Source organism: Pteropus medius, unplaced genomic scaffold (assembly GCF_902729225.1).
Source record: "Pteropus medius unplaced genomic scaffold, Ma_sr-lr_union100, whole genome shotgun sequence".
Classification (NCBI taxonomy): Eukaryota; Metazoa; Chordata; class Mammalia; order Chiroptera; family Pteropodidae; genus Pteropus; species Pteropus medius.
In genome coordinates, this window is record NW_024344378.1 from 10,535,673 (window position 1) to 10,557,939 (window position 22,267).

The 22,267-nt window shown below is 35.8% G+C and overlaps 1 protein-coding gene across 1 annotated transcript in view; it reads right to left on the bottom strand.

The window, feature by feature from the left end:
• Nucleotides 1-2,523: 2,523 nt before the first annotated feature.
• The window catches only part of TDRD1 (tudor domain containing 1), a 36,200-nt gene continuing 16,456 nt past the window's right edge, over nucleotides 2,524-22,267 (bottom strand). The window contains exons 11-24 of the mRNA XM_039871152.1: nucleotides 21,491-21,658; nucleotides 21,261-21,368; nucleotides 20,402-20,572; nucleotides 19,589-19,831; nucleotides 19,068-19,205; nucleotides 16,308-16,418; nucleotides 15,380-15,550; nucleotides 13,463-13,735; nucleotides 12,796-12,915; nucleotides 10,991-11,107; nucleotides 6,570-6,737; nucleotides 5,646-5,873; nucleotides 4,995-5,041; nucleotides 2,524-2,680 (exon numbers count right to left, since the gene is read on the bottom strand). Coding sequence (XP_039727086.1) covers nucleotides 2,630-2,680; nucleotides 4,995-5,041; nucleotides 5,646-5,873; nucleotides 6,570-6,737; nucleotides 10,991-11,107; nucleotides 12,796-12,915; nucleotides 13,463-13,735; nucleotides 15,380-15,550; nucleotides 16,308-16,418; nucleotides 19,068-19,205; nucleotides 19,589-19,831; nucleotides 20,402-20,572; nucleotides 21,261-21,368; nucleotides 21,491-21,658 — 2,114 coding nt within the window. The 3' untranslated portion in view covers nucleotides 2,524-2,629. The remainder of the gene's footprint in view (nucleotides 2,681-4,994; nucleotides 5,042-5,645; nucleotides 5,874-6,569; nucleotides 6,738-10,990; nucleotides 11,108-12,795; nucleotides 12,916-13,462; nucleotides 13,736-15,379; nucleotides 15,551-16,307; nucleotides 16,419-19,067; nucleotides 19,206-19,588; nucleotides 19,832-20,401; nucleotides 20,573-21,260; nucleotides 21,369-21,490; nucleotides 21,659-22,267) is intronic.

Genomic DNA, 22,267 nt, shown 5'->3' on the forward strand with positions numbered 1-22,267 from the left:
GGGTCCACCCTTGGAAGAGGCGGAGTAGGCTTCTGATGTATAAGCCTCACAGTCCATATCACAGGAGGTGGGCACCTCATCAAAAGACTACCCACGAGGTTTTAAAAACAGCATCACCTCAGGGTCTCATGTAAAAGCAGAGGAAAATGGCTGAGGCTGGGCAGCTAAAATCTTAAATGACACCAATTTTAGGTTATCAGAAAGCTAATGCCAAGATTCAAGAACCTTCCAGGGGAAGTTAGACAGCAGTACCCAAAAGGTACCTTGAACAACGTTCGGAGTAATAGGAAAAGCATTAGCGGTTCTCTGGGTGAGCCTTCTGCATCTCACCCTGCACATGGGCAGCAGCCGTACTTTAAATGAACCCCACTTTCTAATTTCAGCAAGCGCAAGCATCCTACCACTCACGTTTAGAACCACAGGCTGCCCTCCGATTCCTCTTACCTGGAAAGCCAAAAACCATCCTTCAGAACCTTATGTTTAATGACTAAGCACTGCTTGGGTGTGAGTCCAACTACGTAACTTCCTGTACTGGTGAGTAACCCAGATGTCCCTCTTTGGCTAATCCCAAGAGAGTTCAATTTGCCAAATACAAGCAGTAGTATTGGGGATGAGCCCAGTAGTAACACTAACGGTCCGCTTCTCCCAGGAGCAAGCCTCACAGTGACATAACTGCTCTCCTGGAATTCAGCACCTTAGGGCCCTGCTGGTAAGGATCCTCACGGTACTTACTGGTTTTCTGGAGCATGTATTATACAGCAAGAAAGCTCAATTTCATATTAACCACCCTCATTTACAATTTTGGGCCTTTAACATTTCTAGCTGTCCCAGCAAAATAATTCTACCAAAAGACATATAGAATATCTTTTTCTACCATCAACTCGTTTACTGTTTCTCTCCCCTGACAAAATGGATCTGATTTGTCTCAATACTTACGTGGCCTCCGTCAGGGAATGAAGCTTGTGTACTTCGATATCTATGAATGAACTAAATATTTTGAGGGAAAGTGAAGACGGTGACTGGCAGGTGATGAGCCATACATGGCCCTACTGAACGATAAATATAGCACCTACCACCACGTCTCACACAAAGCTGGCGCTCATTAAATATTTATTGAATGAATTAATGTTGATTAAAAAAGGAAGTATCTTAAACCTACTCAGAAATAAGACCTGGTGGTCTGATATGCTAATATGTCAAATTAACCTAGGGGACACTTAACCTAAATTTATCTTTATGAGACTAATGCTACAGATAATATTAGTCTCTTTTGGGGAACAAGGCAAATAGATGAACCACCAAATAATGTTAAATTCCATTTAATTAAAACTGTATTCAAATTTCCAATACCATCTGATAAAACCTTAGAATCTAATAAATTGTGACTTAGATTTTTTTATGTGTTCTTTGACTTGCTACCCTAATTTTCCATAAAAAAAAGACCAACTTTGTGAGTCCATGGTTTTCATTTTTGCATTTTCATTATGGCCAGAACTGAGTAGAGTATGAACGAACTCAGCACCCGGTGCTCCTAGTATGTATAAATAGAAAAGGGAAGTTAGCAAAATGCTGGCAGCAAGAATACAAGAGGAATCTGGCTGCGAAGTACAAGGATTTTATTGGGCAAAGCAGTATCAGTTTTTATCTAATAGAAGCACATCAATGTTTGAACAATTCTCTACAAGAGGAAAAATTCCACTTAATCTAAGAGATTAGCTGACACACATTATCAGCAAAAGCAAAAATAAAGCCTTTTAAATTTCTTTTTTGAGTTGGTGACAGCATCTTCTTAGGTTGTCATAAGATGATACTTAAATCATGACAAAATTCCCAAATAGAAAGTGAGAGACTGGCAGGAAAGACGGCTGGCCCATCATTCTGTACAGGGGAGTTCAGGAGAATTTAAGATTATGTGCTTCAAGGAAAATACATACTCTAATTTAGATTTTGAACTTAAATTGTTAACTGTATCTGTGTTTTAGAAAATGGCTACTTATATCTGTACTAAAAATCTAAGTGGCTACCAATCTGGAAGGGTATGGATGTAGGGCCAGTAAGAGAAAATTCCTTCCCCAGCTGGCCTGGCCGAGTCCAAGGACAGACTCCATGCCCAGAGACCAAAGGAGAAGTGATCCAAGTCATGATGGACAGAAAGAAGCTGAGGCCCTCAGAGTGGATGGGAAAAGAAAGGCAGAGACTGAAGCAACAATAAACCAAAGAACATTTATTATGTGCAAGAGGCAGATGATGACAGGGAGAGTGAGCATATTGTATTATTATTTCAAACATACAGAAAAGTCCAAAAAATAATAAAACTCGTGTATCCATCAACTAGATTTATCCAGTATTAACATGGAGTCATCTCTCCTTTCATACCTTTAAGTAATAAAAAGTTTTATATACAGTAGAAAGCCCCTAAGTATCCCTTCCCAACATTCCCATGAACTGGTATGAATCTTTCATGCAAGACATTTATTTGAAAGGAAGAACTTAAGAGGAAAAAAATAAAACTACCCAATCTAATAGAAGAGTGTTAAATGAACAAAAATGGAGGTCATTAGAGAAAATGTAGACAAAGAAAAGGTTCCAGTAAACAAAAACACGAGATGCTGTCCTTACTCTCCTAAGTCTAGCCCTCGCTGTTTTCCAGTCTCATAAGTGTTTCTCCAAGAGACTGCTTCTGAAAGAGAAAAATCAACTACCATTATGCCTTACATAAAAACTCAGTCACCATGGTTCTTCATTTCTATCTTAAGTACAAGCAAACTAAATAGTCACTTTAACTGAAATTACAAATTTAAGTTATGTCTTCCAGGTAAAAAAAAATTCACCACCATAACAGCTATATGTTAAGTATAGCTGTTTGTACCCCTCTATACAAATAGAAAATATAGCTGTTTGTACTCTCCTTCAAACATAAGAAGTATTTTATATTAACTTGTACGCTGCAGTACGTATTTATCACTTCTGAGCAACAGATTACAGAGTTATATGTTCTCGTCATCACATCATTCCTAGTTTAGCAATTTTACAATTAAATTACTAACAAAATGAATTTCTCCAGAGACGATGAAACACTTAAATGTGAAACATTATCTCTAGGAAGAATAACTTAAAGTACTAAATATTCAACTATATTTTCACTACAATGAAGGAAGAATGCTTAAGTAACCAGGTATGTAATTTTTTCCAATAACACCTAAGCTGCACGCCCTTCAGAGTTGATCTAATCTGAAAAGACATTGTAGCGTAGCACACAGGTAAGCAGCAGGGGGCAGTAGAGAGAACCCAGCTTTGAGTCCTAAGAATTACTTTCCAGTCTGTGTGTATGATTTTGGGCAGCCATTTAACCTCTCTGAGCCTCAGCTTCATCATCTATCAAATGGGGTCTTACTTTCTTTTCAAGAGTATTGTGAAGATGAACTATGTGACTAGATGTAAAATGCTTTTTAAATAAGGCACTACCCACATGTAAGGTATACACTGTATTCAAATGTAGACGAAATATGTATTTGGTCCCACAATAAAGGAAAAGACAGTTCAACTACTATGCTTTAAATCAAGTTTTTTTTTTTTTAAGAAATCTCTTCAATCTATTTAGAAACAACAGAAAATAGGTTTCATGTAAGCACTCTCAGCATCTTTATGGAAAAAAGCCTATTACACAGATAAAAAGAAAACCGCACACAAGTTAATCAACTTGATTAAAAATAAGATGATTTGGTGCTAGGACTAAATTCCAGAAGTTCATGCCATTGCATGTTCCTTAAGCTATGAAATTAAAATTACCATGAAATTTAAGATTTTAAACTCAAATACACAAAACAGCAGTCAGTATTAAAATAATGTGTGGAGAAAAGACTGAAAGGGGGTAATGGCAAGTCAGCATTTGTTAAAAATAATCCAAAACTTATAAAGGAAATAAATGAGAATCAAAACTGTTAATCTTGCATTAATGACATTCAGCTTAGATTTAGCTGTGCTTTCTTAGAAACAGAAACAAAACAACCATACGTTACTACATGGAGAATGTTTGGACCCAACAGGTACCCATTTGAGAGTTGCCTTGCCCACAGAGACCAGTACGTGCTATTTATAAACATTCTGATATAAACTGCACTTTAGCCAATAAGAGTGCACGTACTACATCAAAGATCCTTTGCTTTCAGCTGAAATTATATCAACTCAAAGTGATAAGGACGACTTCATTTTGATCAGAAGTTTTAACTGGCTATTGATCATAAAGTAATTTCCGAGGGCCATCTAAGAACAAAGGATTCCAGACAACAGCAGAGGAACTATTGTTTAAACTCACCCATATCGTTTTTTACCGCTACAATCATCACAGCCAAAAGAAGAGAATATGTTTCATTTTGAAATATGCTGACAGTGAAGCCTGTTTTCTATTCTTGGCTCCACAGGACCTCTTCGCAAAAAACGCTTAACATTTTTACAGCAATGAGCACAAGTGAGAGTTAATCTTACATCTAGACACAAAGAATTTCAGGCTAAGCTTTACCTACAACAATTTTTACAAGTCCCTCCGCATGACAACATGAATAATCTCAAAAACAACAGTAAGGAAAGGTGGTTATAATGGGACCACCCCTGGGCTCAGTTCCATCAGCAGTGTCAAGGAAGATTATCGAATCAAACTTAGGAAGACAGCAAAACATTATAGCCAGACCTCAGATTATTAAGTCACAAAATAAATTACAGCCTTACAAGGATGTGTTTCACTCCTTTAGCTCTACCCTCACAACAGGACTGGAGATGTCCTCCTGGTGGTTACAGAAGTAGCAAAATATCAAATTTAACTTACTTAACTTTTTAACAATTTTTTCATTTCAATAAATTTATTTTGATTGGTTGGATTATTTAAGAGGAAGAGAAGAATCTGTTCATGTTTCTCAACCTATGGGTGAAAAAAATAGTATTATTTAATTTCTCAAAATGTTAGGAGGATAATTTCACTTAAAGGAAATTTTACCCACTTGTTTCTGTAACTCCGTGCAGCAGCAATTCATCCTGTACATCTTTTCTAAAAGCAAACATGAAAAGCTATTAGGTAACATATGATATGAAAAACAAAAATCCTGGCATCTGAACATAAACAGATCTGCCCCTCAGGCACGGGTTCCAACCACAAAAGACTCGATCAATTAACTTTTCATTTAGGCTTTCATGTTATCTGCCACTGTATCCTGGGTTTTACTAAATTAATGCCTTCATCTCCAAGGTTTCAGGTCTTCCGCCAATTGAATCTCTTTTTTTGGTTGGGGGCAGGCCTGCCAAATCATTACCTTATGAAACACGAGTAAGATCCAATCTCAAAAATATGAGTTCTCCTCACTTTGATCAAGACCAAAAGCAAGTTGGAAGTAACTTTGAATGGTTGGCATCAATGCTAGTGACAGTGTTGCTGCACCTGGCCTAAGGACAATCTGGACTGGGAGGCCTGCTTCCATCCACACCCGGGCGGCTCCTCTGCCGTGGCCAAAGGAACTGGAGCCCTGCCACTGGATTTATAGAGGAGGAGGATGAAGGGAATACGGCCATGGGAGTGAGGAAGGATCAAGTCAACTACACTGACTACATCTGTTCTTAATTACACTTACGTTAGTTATCAAAGTTGAAAAAAATACCTTTATATGAAGTAGTCTGCTTTTTAGACGTGATGTTTTTTGCCAGACCGTACATCACCAGCTTATCAGCTATACTGACGGCACCATTCCCAGAACATTTCTCAACCGACACTGTATGGACATTCTTGATGACTCCTTTTACAGAAAGCATTACGTTCTGATTCAACATGAAATTTTTTAGTAGCTCTATTATTAATTGAGAACAGCTTCCATTCAATTCCATTAGTCCTGGGGGGGAAAAAAATGAATACTAGAGTTAATCTTTAAGTCTCTTAAAGAAGATAACATTTAAAGTAGCGAGAATAATAAGAAAAAGGTCCACTGATTTTAGCTGGGTTTAGGTATACTTTGATGTACTACTGCTACTGCATTTAAAAAAATTAAACTTAACATTCATTGATCCCTATCATGTGTCAAGCAGTAATCTAGGAATAAAGGGCACAGAACAGGCAAATGGCTGCCTTCATGGACATATATTCTAATGGGAGAAGAAGGCAATAATAAAGATAATTTCCAATTCTCTGAGTCAAAACTAAAAAGACTGAGTTAATCAGGGTGCTATTATCCACTGGGACTTCTGGGTAAAGATATTGTGAGTAAAAGCAAAAAAAGCTCCTTGAACATTTTAGTTCACTTTATTCAAATTCCAACTGGAGAGCTCAATATATATGCATATTAATAGTACATATAGTAAAGTAGCCAAAAAATGGTGTCATCCAAATGTCTATAAAACAAAGATATACCAATAGAATATAATTTTTTTTTTGAGAATAAAAGGAAGAATGAAAGACATGAGATTTCTTTGTAAACTCTGCTTGATATTTAGAAACCTGGGCAGTTACCGGAAATACCCATTTGACTCAGAGCTATAAAATAGAAAAAAAAACAGAGACACCCAAATTGGAAAGAGACTTAATTGTCTACCTTCAAATGAACATTTAATGATTTGGACAGGAAGTTCTAGGTGGCTGGCAGAGATCGGCCGCACTCTGCAAAGGGGGAGAGTTTCAATATTCCCATAGTCTGCATAGAGCACTTTCACCTCAGCTTCTGATGTCCCCAGAACAATGGCACGGTACCAGAAATCATCATCTGAAAATAAAATGGAATCTCAAGAAGTTATACTCAATGACTCCCTCCTTCTCTTAAGACGGTTATTCACAGTTACATTTTTATCACTTAGAAATTCACAAGGTACCTGATCTCAAGCCAAGACGTCAGATTAAATATAAGCATCACCTCTACTTTTCCCAAACCCTACTAAAATAAAAAGGCAATTATAGGATTAAAACAATAATGGCATAACCACAAAGCTGGAGAACAGGAGAAAACAATGGACTACTAGAAGCTGGAAAACAGATGCATGGATGGAAATCATTCAGCAGAGCCCAACCAAAGCTGGCCGCAGGGAGACCCAGAAGCATCCCAGTTTGCATCTCAAATCCCCAAGCAACCAAGGTTCAATAATTGGTGCTACTCATTCAAAAGTCGGAGTAAAGATGAAGCTGAAATAAGGACTGGGTAGAAGAAGCAGTTACATCCCAAAGACATGCGAATATACTTTAGTTTATATATGCATTTACACATAATAACTTATTTTGTTCAAGTTGCTAAAGAGCATAATCAGTTTAACATTCACATGGAATGCTCTTCCCCCTTTCCAGGCAACCGCTCCAAACTACTGGCAGAGGATGAGAGGTTTCTTCTCCAGAAAGGACAGACCCGATCGACTGTGGACTAGGGAACGTGAAACAGAACAGAGGAAGGAGTTTACCTAGAATGCATTCAGGCAAGCTCTGCACTCCAGGCAGGGGACAACAATCCCAAGCAAAAGCACATCAAGATACCAACGTGAGTCCTCAGTGAAATGGCAGAGCCAGATCACCCTATAGTGAAGGCCACTAGTAGACAAGTTCTGCCCATGCACAAAGAAACTTCTAATTAAATTCCTAGTGTCCCTTCTTAAATAACTGAACAGCAAAGGATCATCAGATATTTGAAGAAAGTTGCTAACATGAAAGATCAAAACAAACAGGAACTCAAGGAAACAGAGGAGGATGAAGACCATGAAAATTAAAAGAACGATACTAACATCCTAATGACCTTCCATCCTTGAAACAAGAACAAGACAGTATTAAAAACACATTTGAGATAACAAAAAAAAACACACTAAAACTAAAAATGTGTTATCAAAAATGAAATAAGAAAAGCTAAAAGATAAAATTGAGAAAATCTCTTAAAAAAACAGAAAAGATGAAAAACAGAAGAGAGGAAATTAGGCATAAGAATTCAAGTCCAACATTAAAATACATGTAGATCCCCAAAGAACAAAATATGAAAGGGAATAAAAAATAATTCAGAAAAATTCTTCAAAATTGAAGTTCATGAATTAAGGGTCCAGTACAATGTTGAAAAGAAAACCAATAATAAGTCACATCACAAAATTCAAAACATGGAATGAAGAGACTACTAAAAGGTCCAGAAAGAAAAAATATATATGTACAAAGTTTGGAGAATCTCAACGACATCTATCTCTTCACCAGCAACGCCAATGGCTAGAAGAGAATAAATAGAAGCATTGCCTTCGAAATTTTAAGGGAAAACATGATTTCCAGCCTAGACTTCTGTATCAAAGAAAGCTATCCATTTACTATTAGGATAGAATAAAGACTTTTTCAAACATAGGAGGTAACAGAAAATTCACTTACATGTACCTTTTCTCAGGTTCTGGAGGGTGATATACTCAAATACTAGAGTAAATCAAAAGTAAGGGATCCAGCAAATGAGGTGAGGTGAGGGAGGGAGAAATCCTAACGAGGTGAGAGAGAAATCCAAGAAATGAAGAGGAGAGGTGCTGAAACAATCCCCGGCATGATGGTGAAGGAAAAACTCCAGGATGACAGCTCGGTTCCGGAGGACGAGCAGTCCAGATGAGACCGGGTCAGAAGGCTGGAGATGCCTCCAACATGGCAGAAGTTGATAAAGAACATGAAGGGTTCACTGAGAGAATTTACACTAACACAGGGAACTGGAGCGAGTTAGTGAAAGTACACAGAACACCAGTAACAACAACGAAGGCTTCAAGAGAGAAATACAATTACATTACACCTGTCCCTCGATTTATGCAGATTATCTATTCCACGCATCTTTTTTTTACTCTGAAGAAAACCGTATAAAAAAGAGTTCACTAGTATGGGAAAAAAACACTAAAGAAATAGGCCAATATAAGTCATAAAAATATTTCACATATTTTCACCAAAAAAAAAAAAGAAATACTAACAAAAATTCAGAAAAACCAAAATAAATTTTATTCGCTGTTGGTGTCTGTACTGTAAATCTAAAGCAATCAACCTTCTCTTTTTATTTGGCACAAAGTCACTGTCTTCACTGCTTGAAATATTTGGAACTACTACTTTGGTTCCATTATTTACGTTTATGTTTTTAGATGATCTTTTTCCAATCCCTTTTGCTAAGTTTTCATTAATTCTTCAATATTCACTGCAACATTTAAAAAAATTGTTTTGAAATTTTAAGGCTCGTTGGATGTTTGCATCAATATCTAGAATTTCAGTTTCCAGTTTTGTGGCCAACTGAAGATCTCTGTAAATATCTTCTGCAGTGAATGAAACTGGTTGAAGGTCACTGCCATATTCATCGGCAGGATGGGCTTCAAATATTAAATGAATTAACTCATTATCAGTTAATTTGTAATCAACCAGTAAGTCATTAATATCATCTACATTCAGTCAGAGCCTTCTTCTTGAAATTCATTTAATAATAAATTAATGATGCCAGTTAATCCCTCCTCAGTTGTTGGAACCACATTCCCTGGTACAGCCACTTCTGGTCATACTACTTTTCCAGCAAACATTTACAGTTGACAGCTTTATATCACTCAAAGCTAAAGCAATATTCTTGATACAACTTATAATTGTGTATTTATTCCGGGCTTCTGTAACTGTGATTATCTTCAAGTATATTAAAAATATCATTAAAAGTCTATTTAATATAATTAATCTTAAAGGTGGAAATAATGCCTTGATCTAAAGGCTGGATCAAGGAGGTTGTATTTGGTGGCAAACATACAAGTTTAATTTAGATGTTCTAAACTGTGTGGATGACCAGGTGCATTACCGAAAAGTATTTTAAAAGGAAGACATTTTTCCTTCATATAATTTTCAGCTTCTACAGCAAAACATTTGTAAAACCAATCCCGAAAAACATCAGTAGCCTCCCATGCTTTTTTATTTGCCATCCAAAGAAAGGGAAGATCATTAATAATTGTGTTAGTAAGTAGTAGTTCTTTGTACATTGCTGAGTTAAGCTATTGTTTTTTAGAAAGAATAATCATTAATAATGGAAATGAAAAAGAACATGTAAAATGAAACTGCATATAAACAGTCCATGTAATGGGGAATAGTTACCGCGTATAAAAAAACCTCACGTAAAAAAATAATGCATAAATCGAGAGACGGGTGCATACTACATGGCTAGGCTGTGAACAGTGTTTATGCAATCCTAATAAAGTAATATGGAATACTTAACCTAATCAAAAATTATGACATATTGCGATTGGGAAGAAAGAAGAGAAAAGTACAGATCCAGCTGTCACGAAAGAAAAATAAAACTAAGCATAACACATTTTGAAACCATAAATCAAAATTTAACAGTGAACACTATTTGGGCGACTGATCAAACGCATTTTAAATTCACTGTTAGCAAGGGGATGATGACACCTGCCTCCTCACAAACCTCTGGCACATACAGACATTTCTTTAAGATGCCCAGAGAGCAAAAAGGCTTCTAGAACTTACAAAACAATTTACATCCTTTGACCCCAGAATTCTAGTCCTGAAAATTCATGCTAAAGTATTTACAGTTACCCAATTTCTGCCCCAAAATATTCAGTTATATTAGCAAAATAAATTTGTTAAAATGAAGTATTAAACAGCAGAATGGTTAAAGTATACCCAGTACAATGAGTCTGACTCCCTCACGCATCTCTTTTTTTTAGTATATTCACTGAGTTCTATAAATTGCAATCTTTCCATATAGAAATATAATATTATTGACCCACCATATAGTGTGTCATTATCTAGAGTTGGTTATCTAGAAGTAGTAACAGATTTGTACATTTCTACCTATTTCCTTGCTTAGATATAATCTATGGTTATGGAATAGAAAAGTTGAATAATCCCAATATTGAATTAAACCCATGATCCTGTCTTTCTTCTCTATCTAACCAAATGGAATACGCATGCATCTAAAATAACAAGACCTATATAATCTCACGTAAAAGAGAACACAGTATTTCCCCTTTAATATTTTCCATAAAAGAATCTTACTTGTGTATTTGGCACAGCATGCATCTCCAGTTCTTGGTCTGTAGGATGACTGACTCTCCTGAACATTGCAATATTCTAATAATTTGGCTGTCAACATACACAGTTTTTCCTGATCTTCTAAAACATATAAAAAGCAATCTTTTGTGAAAATTTTTCAATTCTACTTAAATATAGTATACAAAATAATGTCAACTCTAATCACTCAAAAAACCCTGTAGGTATTAAAACGCATTATACTTAAAAAATAAATAAAACCACTATCGGTTACCTTGTGCCAAAGGGATGCAATACGGAAGGGCCCACGAAGGAAGCTCCGGGGGCCCAAGTTCTTGACTGGGGTTGTTACACTCGTGTGTTCACTCTATGACAACTTATTAAGCTGCAGTTTTACAATTGTTTTGTGTACTTTTCCATAAGTGTGTTAAATAGGTTTACCTCATTTTTTATTGCACTTCACATGTTACGCTTTTTATAAACTGAAGGAAAGACCCTCCGCCAGCAAAAAAATTACAACTCGCTGATGCTGATGATGGTTTGCATATTTTAGCAAGAAAGTACTTTTCAGTTATGTACACTCTCTTTTTAGAAATAATGCTATTGCACACCTAAAAGACTACAGTATAGTGTAAACATAACTTTTATATGCACTAGGAAACAAAAAGTTCATGTGACTTGCTTTATTGCAATATTCGCTTTATTGCAGTGGTCTGCAACTGAACCTGCATTATCATCTCTGAGGTGTGCCTGTAGTTAATAAAATGAAGTACTTCCAATTCATCATGTCATATATTGTCATCAGGATCAAATAATCCTAAACCCCAGCTTTCTACTATATAGATTTAGGATGATACTTGTAACAGGGATGCCCAAACCCCAGGCCACGGGCCGGTACCAGTCTGTGGCCTGTTAGGAACCGGGCCACAATAGCAGGAGTGAGCAGCGAGCCTGCGAAGCTTCATCTGTATTTGCAGCTGCTCCCTAGCGCTAGCGTCGCTGCCTCGGCTCCACCTCAGATCACCAGGCATTAGATTCTCATAGGAGCACAGGTCCCTGGTGCCAAAAAGTTTGGGGACTGCTGATTTGTAATAGCGGAGATAAATTTAAGAGCAATTACTGGTTTCACCACAATTCTAGGTTTGACAATATGAAACAAAGTTCATTTTTTCAGCCTTAAAGTACCTGCAAACTCTTCCAAATAGCCACCACCCAACTTGTATTAACTCACCTTCTACACAAGAATAAACTCAAATACATTGAAGAGAAGCCTGAATTGTAAATTTCCATGAAACAAAAAAGGAAAATTAGAAATATTTATATGCTACTTTTCTTCTTGATTAGGTTCAGTGTAAAACATTTCTTCAAGTTTCTAAAGATACAGTAACACTATAACTATAAACTAATTAAAATATGTATCTCTCAATATATCTGAAATAGATATATATACACATCTAAATTCTCTTAGATGGCTGTAGGTTAATTCAGTAAATACAATTCAATATAGATAGAATATATTTTTAAAGAAAAAGTTACAGTAATTAAAGACACTGTTTTGTTATAAAAAGCTGTAGATTATCAAGATTAGGTGGGGCAGGTGCTGAACACAGGGCATTCCTTCATGTTCATTCACATTTGTGTTTTTATAAGTAAATTCACGTTAAGTGTTATAATCAACTCTTTCTTAAAATCTTGAAACTAAATCATCACCCTCCTTTTCTCCTCCTCCTCACTTCCTGGGTTCAGATAAGCACTTTCATCACATAGTTAAAAAGATTAGCATAAGTAGGTCTCAAATTTTATTTTCTTACCAGGCATCTCATTTGGTAGAGCATAAAATAAATTTGGGTTTATGATTTCTAATATGCTTGCTTGTACAGTTTTATTAACTGGTAATTCTATTGTCCTCCACTGCACAGCTGAAGAGATAGCTGAAAATGAACAAAAACATAGGTCTCCCATAAAATAAATCCAATTTAGTATTCTTTGTGAGAGAATATATGTATTTTCTCAATTTTTTGTCAACTTTTGATTATTAACATTCCCAAGTTCCCAAAATGAAAATTTGTATTTTCACAAAACAGTCTACTCAATTTGAAGGATTTCGTGGGCATTACAAAAAGTCTGATCTATAGTGAGAATCCCTGAATTACTACACTCCTCTACTGCACCCCTGGAGTATGGTAGTATTGTATTCCTGCAGTACAGTCCCACTTCTGTAGTATATTTAACATAATTCTTAAAATTTATTTGAATGTTAAGGGATAGATAGCTATATGATGTATAAGGACAGTGTTCAGTAAAACCATGTTTAAATAAATTAATATTAAATGAACTTTAGTAGCTTGCTATTAACCTATTTCCACAAAGCATATTTCTACAGGAAAACTGTCATTTGAGATAGAACAATTTTCATAACCTATAAAAGTGAAGGATAACATAAACTTAAATAACAAATAAATGCTTAAGAAATGTTACCTTGACACCCCAGGCCACCACTTTGAAGATGTTTATTGACAGGTCTGCTTCTTGGCAAGTCCTTCTGTGGTGAATTAGTTTTTAAAACCAGATGTTCAGCAATCAGAACATCACTAATTATTCTGGGATAAGAGGTGGAAAGATCGGTGAGTTCGATTCCCACTCCATTTTCACTGACTTCAACCACTCGGGCTTGGAGTTTTATCCCTGCAACGCACATCTGAAATCTTGCTATGGCTTCTTTAGTCCAGTGTTTGTTTCTAGGCTGTATATCTGGCAAAAAAAACAAAACAAAACAAAAAAACCAGCATTAAAAAGAATTCTGGGCCCAAGCTGCATTTTTGCTTCAATAGTATCTAGGACTGTGTCCTTGCCAAGCATACTACCCAGGTCAGCAAAGCTGAGTTTTTTCCCCCCAATACTGTTTTATTTCTCCATCCTCCAGGCTTGAGTTAACAATGCACATGCAAATATCTAGCTCAGGATCTTTCCTACTTCCTGTACTTATGTATCTTCGCCTGGCATTTTTCCAATAGGCAAAAAATAGGATTATTTCTATTAGAAGCCACCATTATGTTCTGTTAATACACAATGATGAATTAACAGTTTTGCTGGTGGAAGACGTTGACCATACAATCTCACCCTTGTGGACAGTTTTCTAATAATTTCAAAATGTCATTTTAAACTAACCAAAAATTATTTTTCTTGGATAATTTTGGCTTATACCCTTATCTTCATCACAGTGATTCTCAAACTTGAGTGTGCATCTGAATTACCTATAGGGCTTATTAAAATACATTTTCAATGTAGTGGTAGGTCTTGACTAGGAAATGAGAATGTACATTTTTAACAACTTCTCATGTTGCTGCTGCTAGTTTGTGGGCCTCATTTTAAGAAGCACTGACATAAAACATGGTAATTAAAAACAATGACCTGAAACATATATAGGGTAAAATAAGCAGATAGAAAACAGATAAGAAAAGAAAAAATGAAAATGTCTATGCTTCCAGACAAGACTACCACTTTCATTTTGCTATCCAACCTTCCACAATTTTTACGTACATATGGAAATACACACATGCACATATATACTCATATTTCTTTCATAAATTTTTATAGTAATAATAGCTATTATGGGTATTATGCTAGGCACTAACTGCTTTTCATATTTTAATCTTTTATTCCTAATGACTTAAGGAAGATACTGTTATTTGCCAGATGAGAAAGTGGAAGCACAGAGGTAAAATAATATGCCTAAGATCTCATAGCTGGTATGTAGCAGAGTTGGTTCCAGAGTCTGTCCTCTTTTATAACTTGCTTTCCTCACTTAAATCATGAACAATTCTTATCAATTACACATATTTAATGTCACTCTAATGACCGTGTAACAACAGCAAACAGTTAAATAGAACTTTCTGAGTGCCGAGCCCTATTCTGAACACTCGTTTAATCCTCACAACAACCTTAAGAAAAAGGTTACTACCATTATCCATTATATGGAGCGGTATCATTTAACCAATCCTCTAGTATTGATTAATTAGGTCAATTTGCTATTATAAACAGCAGTGTAATGAATTTCCTTGTAGGTAAACTTTGTGAAATTCCAAAGTTATTTCTTCGGGATAAATTACTAAAAGTAAAATTGCTATGACACACACACAAAAGGTAGAAATACTTGAAGCTCTTAAGGAATCCTGCAAAATGCCTTCAAGAGAAGGCATCAATTTTCACTTGTCATAAGTATGGAAAAGCAGCTGTCTCCCTACTTTGACATCAACAGGACATTCTGGACAGTAACTTAAAAAATACGTTTCTAAATTTTATATTATAAAGCAAGATCTTCTAACTTACACAAAGTATTAAAATTATAGTTAGTTAAGAAAATAGTTAAGACAGTTTTCTTATTCTGCACCATACCTACTAACCAACACTGTACTCCTTGAAACGGAAGTTTTAAAAATTTTGTTGGGATCATTTGGAGTTCATCTGAAGTAACTTCTTCAATGTTTCCATAATCCACAAAATGTACTTTAACGTTTCCATTTGGTACAATTTCCTTGACTACAGCACGATACCAACTGCCATCACCTAGATTTAACACAAAGTTTATAACATGGAATATTTCCCTTCTATTAACACTGGAAATTTTATCTTGAAAAAGACATCATTTGTCAAGTAGCTAATAAATTTGCTCTCTTCCCCAGATGATGCCTTTAGTGTTTCATTTGGAAATCCTTAAAAGGAGAATATTCAAAATCAATTTTTAGAATATCTCCAAAATTTTTACAGCACCATACTTTCGCATCTGATATAAATTAAAGATTTCATTTATCACCTATCCTTAAACAGAATGTGAAGGTAAGACAATAAACTTGAACATGCTTGTCAATCTGGAAGACTTATAATGCTCTCACCAATAATGACAGATTGTTTTACTTGATACTTAGTAAAATCATATAAAAAATAAATAGTAAAAAAAAGTCTTGTGTTGAAATTAAAGTGTTTCATCAAATTTATTTTCAAAGTTAATATGCACAGGGTGACCAGAAGAAACAATGGATCTGCAGTGAACAGGTATTCCATTATCTAATTTATTTTAACATTATCAAAAATTCTGGAAAGAAAACGCATTTAACAAAGTTTAACGAAGTTTAGGTACAAAATTATCATTTGGAGCTTCCTTGTTACAGAGAGAGAATAAAAAGCATTAAGCAGTCAATTAATCTCAGTTGTGAAAAAATATTTGTTTAAACATCAGGAAGAAAATATAGATTAAAAAATAAGGGTTGAATATCAAGAAACAAACAGTTCTAGTAAAGTTAAAACTGCACCAACTTCAACTTACCTGCAAAAAAAGCACAACAAGGTTGCCCTATTTCTGCCTTAAAATCTTTAGACAACTTCTGCTGACAATATTCTGCTAGCGATTTGTTCAAATCATTGAGTTTCTTTAAAGCTGAAAATACAATACACATACAACACTTACTGAAAAAAACATGCAGAATATAGATTTGTCTTTAAAGGTGGAAAAGGTTTTAATCCTAAAATCTCAGGTAGATCTCTAAATAATCATTAAGTACACCAAATGCTTTCCCCTTCTTATTGAAAATTGGGCAAGTAACTCATTATTTAGTTAATACTCTCAATAAACCCCATAGCAACGATTTACTGAGAACAGCGACGTGACTATGGCTTTGTTATCCATATCTGAGAGCATGAGCTCTGCATCTGGGCAAGGACCAGTGTACAAGTCGGTAGTGAAAGGAAAGCTACACGCAAGCTGTCCTGAAGAAACACACGCAGCAATTACTGAATGCACGGCACAGATAACGTCCGCTAAGGAAATTCAGAGGTGACCACTGTGTGCTAAAGGTTTCACAGAGGAATTTGGAGTACAATACATTTGATAGAAAAAGGAGAAGATATTCCAGAAGGAAGAAATGTCTCTAAGGTAAAGTACAGAATCAGAGAATTAAGCAGTCAAAAACACAGTGTGGCAAAACAGAGAAGTGGGAAGGTGAACCACTCAAGAAAAACTCCAGAGATGGGCTTGAAAAGACAGACCATGGAGAGCTTTAAAATGCCAAGTAAAGGAATCTGAACACTAAAGAAGTAAAAAGAAAACAAATGTCTTTTAAATATATGGCATAGGGACATTCACAGAAATGGAAATTAAATTATAATGAATTAGAATTGTCACCTTTCAGACAAGTCAAAATAAGAAAGTTTAAAGACACACTATAGGAAATGATGTGAGAAAAGGCACCCACACATTGTTGGTTGGAATTAGCTCAGCCAACCTCTCAAAAGCACAAGCATACATACCCTCTGACTTAATAATTACAATTTTAGAAATTCATTCCATGGATATACTCTCAGAATAAAATCAGAGTACAAGGATTGTTTTAGTAATAAAAGCCTGGAAATACTAATTCTTTAGTCATCCACAGCTAGGTTAATTAAACTAGAATAAATCCACATGGTGAAATACCAGGCGACTAAACATCAATGTGCAAGCCTGGATTGGATCTGGAAGAGAAAAAGGACTTCAGCGGAAATAGAAAAGGACTTTAGTGGAAATGGAAACAGACAGCTAGTGAAATCCAAATAAAGTCCGTCGTTTAGTTCATAGTAATGTATCCATGCTGGTCTCTTAGCTGTACCACAATTATGTAAAATGTTAACTGTAGAGGAAGTGGGGTGAGAGGCAGACAGAAATTCTCTGTACTATCTTTGCAACTTTTCTGTAAATCTAAAATTATTCCAAAATAGAAGGTGTATTAAAAATAAGAGAGAAAATATGTGAATTGATACTCAAGATAGAATGGGAGAAAAATGCAAACTGTAAAATTTATTTATAATAATGCATACATAAAAAGGAATATATATACCTTTAAACAAGCATTTAGGTATAGAATATGTACTTTTGAAAAGATATTTAGAAAATTGAGAAGAGGAAGGAAAACTTACTTTCTACTACATACTCTTATAATTTTCGAATTTTGTACCATATGCTCATATAATGACCTATGAAAATAAAAAGTAACTTTAAATTTTTAAAATTTTATCCTATATGAAATAGTAGCCTATCTACCAGATGATTCTGAATGGATAACAAATCTCACAGGGGCTTAGTTATCTAGTCTGACATTCTCATTTGACGGATGGAAAACATAAGATTCCTAAATGTTAAAACCAATAATGCTCACCAGAATGGCTCAAATGAAAAAGACAGAAAACAGTGTTTGTGAGAATGCGGAACAACTAGAACACTGAAAATGACAACTGTCATATCATTTTGCAAACCGGCATTCATTGATCAAAGCTAAAAATATACATACTCTCTAGGAAACGAGAAATTTCATTCTGAGGTATACAGTCAATGGAAATGCATGCACATGTGAACTAAATTTGTTCAAGAGTGTTCATACCAACATCATTTTATAGCTCATAACTAGAAGCAACACAGTAAATTGCAGTATAGTCATACAACAGAACACTATGCGGCAACAAAAAAATCAAGCTACAGTTACATGTGAAAATGATAGTCCAGTCTCACAATTGAGTGGGAAAAAAGCAGCAAGGCACAGAAGAGTACATATTTTACCATTCTATTTATATAAAGTTCAAAACCAGAAGAAAATAATCTATGCTATTAGGAGACAGAACAGTATTTACTTCTGAAAGAGAAAGGGATAATGACAGGAGGAGACATGAAGGAAACTTCTGGATTACTGATGCTGTTTTATTTCTTGACCTAGATGTTGGTTATACAAGTGTTTTAACTTTGTGACAATTTGTTACATTGCACTCTTATCTGAGCACTTATTTATATGAATGTTATATACTTCAATGACATCACAATTTAACTGTCAAAAACTGAATTTAGCATTCTGTGAAATCTAAACTGGTTTAATATAAAGAGAGATTGTTGGAAACAGAAATAAGGACTTAAAATGGAATAAAAGGCAACTAAGCATAAGCACATCCTTCTTGGAAGCAGAAAAACTCACTTGGCCCTTGGAAAGAGAGTACTTTTTATCACTCAGTAAACTCATCTACACCAATGTATTTGTAAAAAATGTATAAATCAGAGTCAACTTACCATCCTCTTTAAGCACATGACAATAAAATTCTCCAGGACTATATATCATACAGACCACAACATCTACTGTTTGGTCAATGGCAAGTCCAACCCATGTCCATGCCAATGGATTTAGTTTTGCTTCTGCACCCAAGGGAACTGTGAAAATAAGTGGACATTTTGCAAAATAAATGGCCAGAGAGGGGATAAGAGGTGGGGTTGCTGAGGAATCTGCTTTGGAAGAAGAAAAACTGAATTTTCAATGATTTTCTTAGTGGCTTTATAGGAAAGTTTATCAATTAACCATTACTACTCTCATTAAATTTTCAAATTCACATTTCTGACTGATCTTCAGCTGCCAGTGATCCATAAAACTTTCAACAAATTTTCAGTTCTCAAACATACTCTTAAATGTATTTAGATAAATGCTTGACTTAAAAAGACGAAAGGTACTCAACATCAATTTTTTTTTTAAAATATAGGAACCCACACATTCACAAAACTATCTGAACCTCAACTTTTCTGGTTGACATTTTACTTACCACTGGCTTCTTTCGTGTCACTCGGTTTATCTGTCACGATTCCCTTTTCCCCAACGGCGTAGCCTGCGTCTGTGAGGACTTTAGTAACTCTGATGCTAGGGGTCACGGATTTATCTACGAGCTCCACCAAGGAACTGTTTTCCAACTTGTCTGCTACTTTTACCGTGATAATTTTGTTCTGTACAATTTTTTTCATCAGACAAACAGCTTCTGGAGTCCAAATTCCTAATGATGGCTTTACTCCTAACAAAAAATTTTAAAAGAATGTTAAAATATTCCTTACAGCAAGCATTTAGGAATTCAGCTCCTAACTTCCACAATGTTAAAATTGAGTTATCTATCATGAACACTGGAACCAAAAAGTTCCATCTGAACAGAAGGATTTTCTAAACTTGAAAATAAGACAAGATCACTAAGAAAAGGCCTGTAAGAAGCTATGCTTCTATGTAAAAAACCATAGTTCCATTGATAGGAAATGTTCAGAAAAGCAAATCTATAAATACAGAAAGTAGATATCTGGTTGCCTGGGGAGTGAGGTTTTATAATACTTATGCAGTTAATAGGCTTTTATGATATTTATAATGCAGGCTCCAACAACAGCAAAAAATACTCAATTTTATAACCACAGGTACAGTAAATTTTGTTTTATTTAAAAAAGTATTTTCTAAATGTTCTATCAAGGATTATTTTTGCACTAAAATAAGTTATGCCTAAACATATTCCTTTATCTTACCAGTAGTTTAATTTCAATTCTAATGCTTCTATTTTAAGTTTTAATGTTTTAAGAATTTACGGATCATAAAAATTTCATACCTGCCAGCACACACTTTATAGCTTGCATTGGCAATTCCAACAACTTTGGAGTTATGGGACACAGTCTTTTCAAATTAAGGATTTCAAAGTTTCCATAATCTACATATCCGACCAGTACAGATTCTTCAGAAGCATAAGCCAAAACAGAGGCACGGTACCACTGATCATCCTCTGAAAAAAGGAGACTCGGTCTCAAATGATTTTCCAACATAAATATAAACAAAACTCTTTCCTCCCAAATTTAGAAATGGTCATTTGTAAATTTTATTTTCATATACTATTAAGCTTTATTGATCAATGAATGTTCTGCTTAACAGAAGCCTTCAACTCCTAAGGCATCACGGAGGGCTAATTTTAGAATGAATAGCTGGCAGTGAGTCAACCAGACTCCACCAACCAAGCAATCATTTTACTGGAGACCTACTTGTATCTTCTCTTCTGTGAGGCCACTAAACCTCCCTTCGGCCGAGAACCACAGAATCCAGTTATCAAAGGCCAGACCTGTGCAGCTACAGAGGCTGTGCCATGACAGCTCTGTGCTTCCCGGCCCTCTTGCTATTCCTAAGAAAACTAGTGAAGACACGGGAGGTTCCACATTCACATTCTGATGCAAACAGAATTATATGCACCAGTCACCAAAAAGTCCTGGGCTGATAAAACAATAAACACCTCCTTTACCAACCATCCACACTCACAGGCACTTTCAGTTTAACTGGAGAGATGTAGAAACATAATTGGTGCACTTTAATACTCAAGTTCCAAATGCAGCCATGCAGTGCAAACTGGAGATTGTTTTATCTGTTTTTACTTAAGTAAAAAAAAAAAAACAAATCAAAAAACGATAATACTTTTCCCTTACCTGAGAACTGAGCACAACAGATGTCACCAATGGTTGGATAAAAATCCGAGCGTGGAGACACTCGACCACAGTACTCGCTAAGGGATGCCTGAAGTTCAGCGAGCTTATCTGTAGATATAGATCACATCTTAAACAAAAAAAATACAAATCTACACATTATCTTCATTTTTGCATGTTGAGTCTCTTGAAGTATGTTTTCTTGATAGTGCAAATCAAGAAAATTGACTTACGTCCACTCTGCAGTTTTTGACAAAAGAAGTCTTCTGGAGTCTGAATGTGGGAAACCACACCACAAAACTCATCACCTATATTCAAAGTTAACACTTTTGGGATTAAGTCACTTCTGTCTACAACAATTTTGTTTTCAGCTGTCATTTTTCCAACATCTTCGGGATCACCTTATCAGAAAACAGAAGAAAAAGTCATTTTGATTTGGTTTCACTAACATCATTTTTCAGTTTTTCAGGCCCAACCATGTTCTTTCACACCTCTAGGCCTTAACATATGCTGTTACCCGACTGCACCCCAAATGCACTTCTAATTCCTTAGCAACCCGATTATGTCCTGCTCAGTGTGGGGTCACTTTGAAAGGCTTTGCTCCGAGTCCGGGTTAGGCGCCCTCCCCAGGTGCTCCCACTGTGCCCTGGGCTTCGGCCATCACACCGTTTTCACAGTCTCCTCTCTGCGTCTGCGCTGCACAGCTCCACAGAGCCGCACTGAGGCAAACACTGCTCAGTGGATTTCCGTTCCTTCCACAGGAAACCTGCGCAGCATCTGCTGTGACTGATGACTCCCTCCTAGAAGCATGTACCCTTCTGCTGCTCTGGCAACACTTTCCCCATTTTCCTACTGCCTCTCCCATCAGTTTCGCACTCGATGAAGTAGGCCCCTCACTATTTTTCCTCACTCCACATCCTCTTTGAGATGCCACCAACACTTCCAGTTTCAATCATGACTACTGTAGACCAGGAAGGGTTTGGTTTTTCTCCTCTAAATGGCAAAAACTA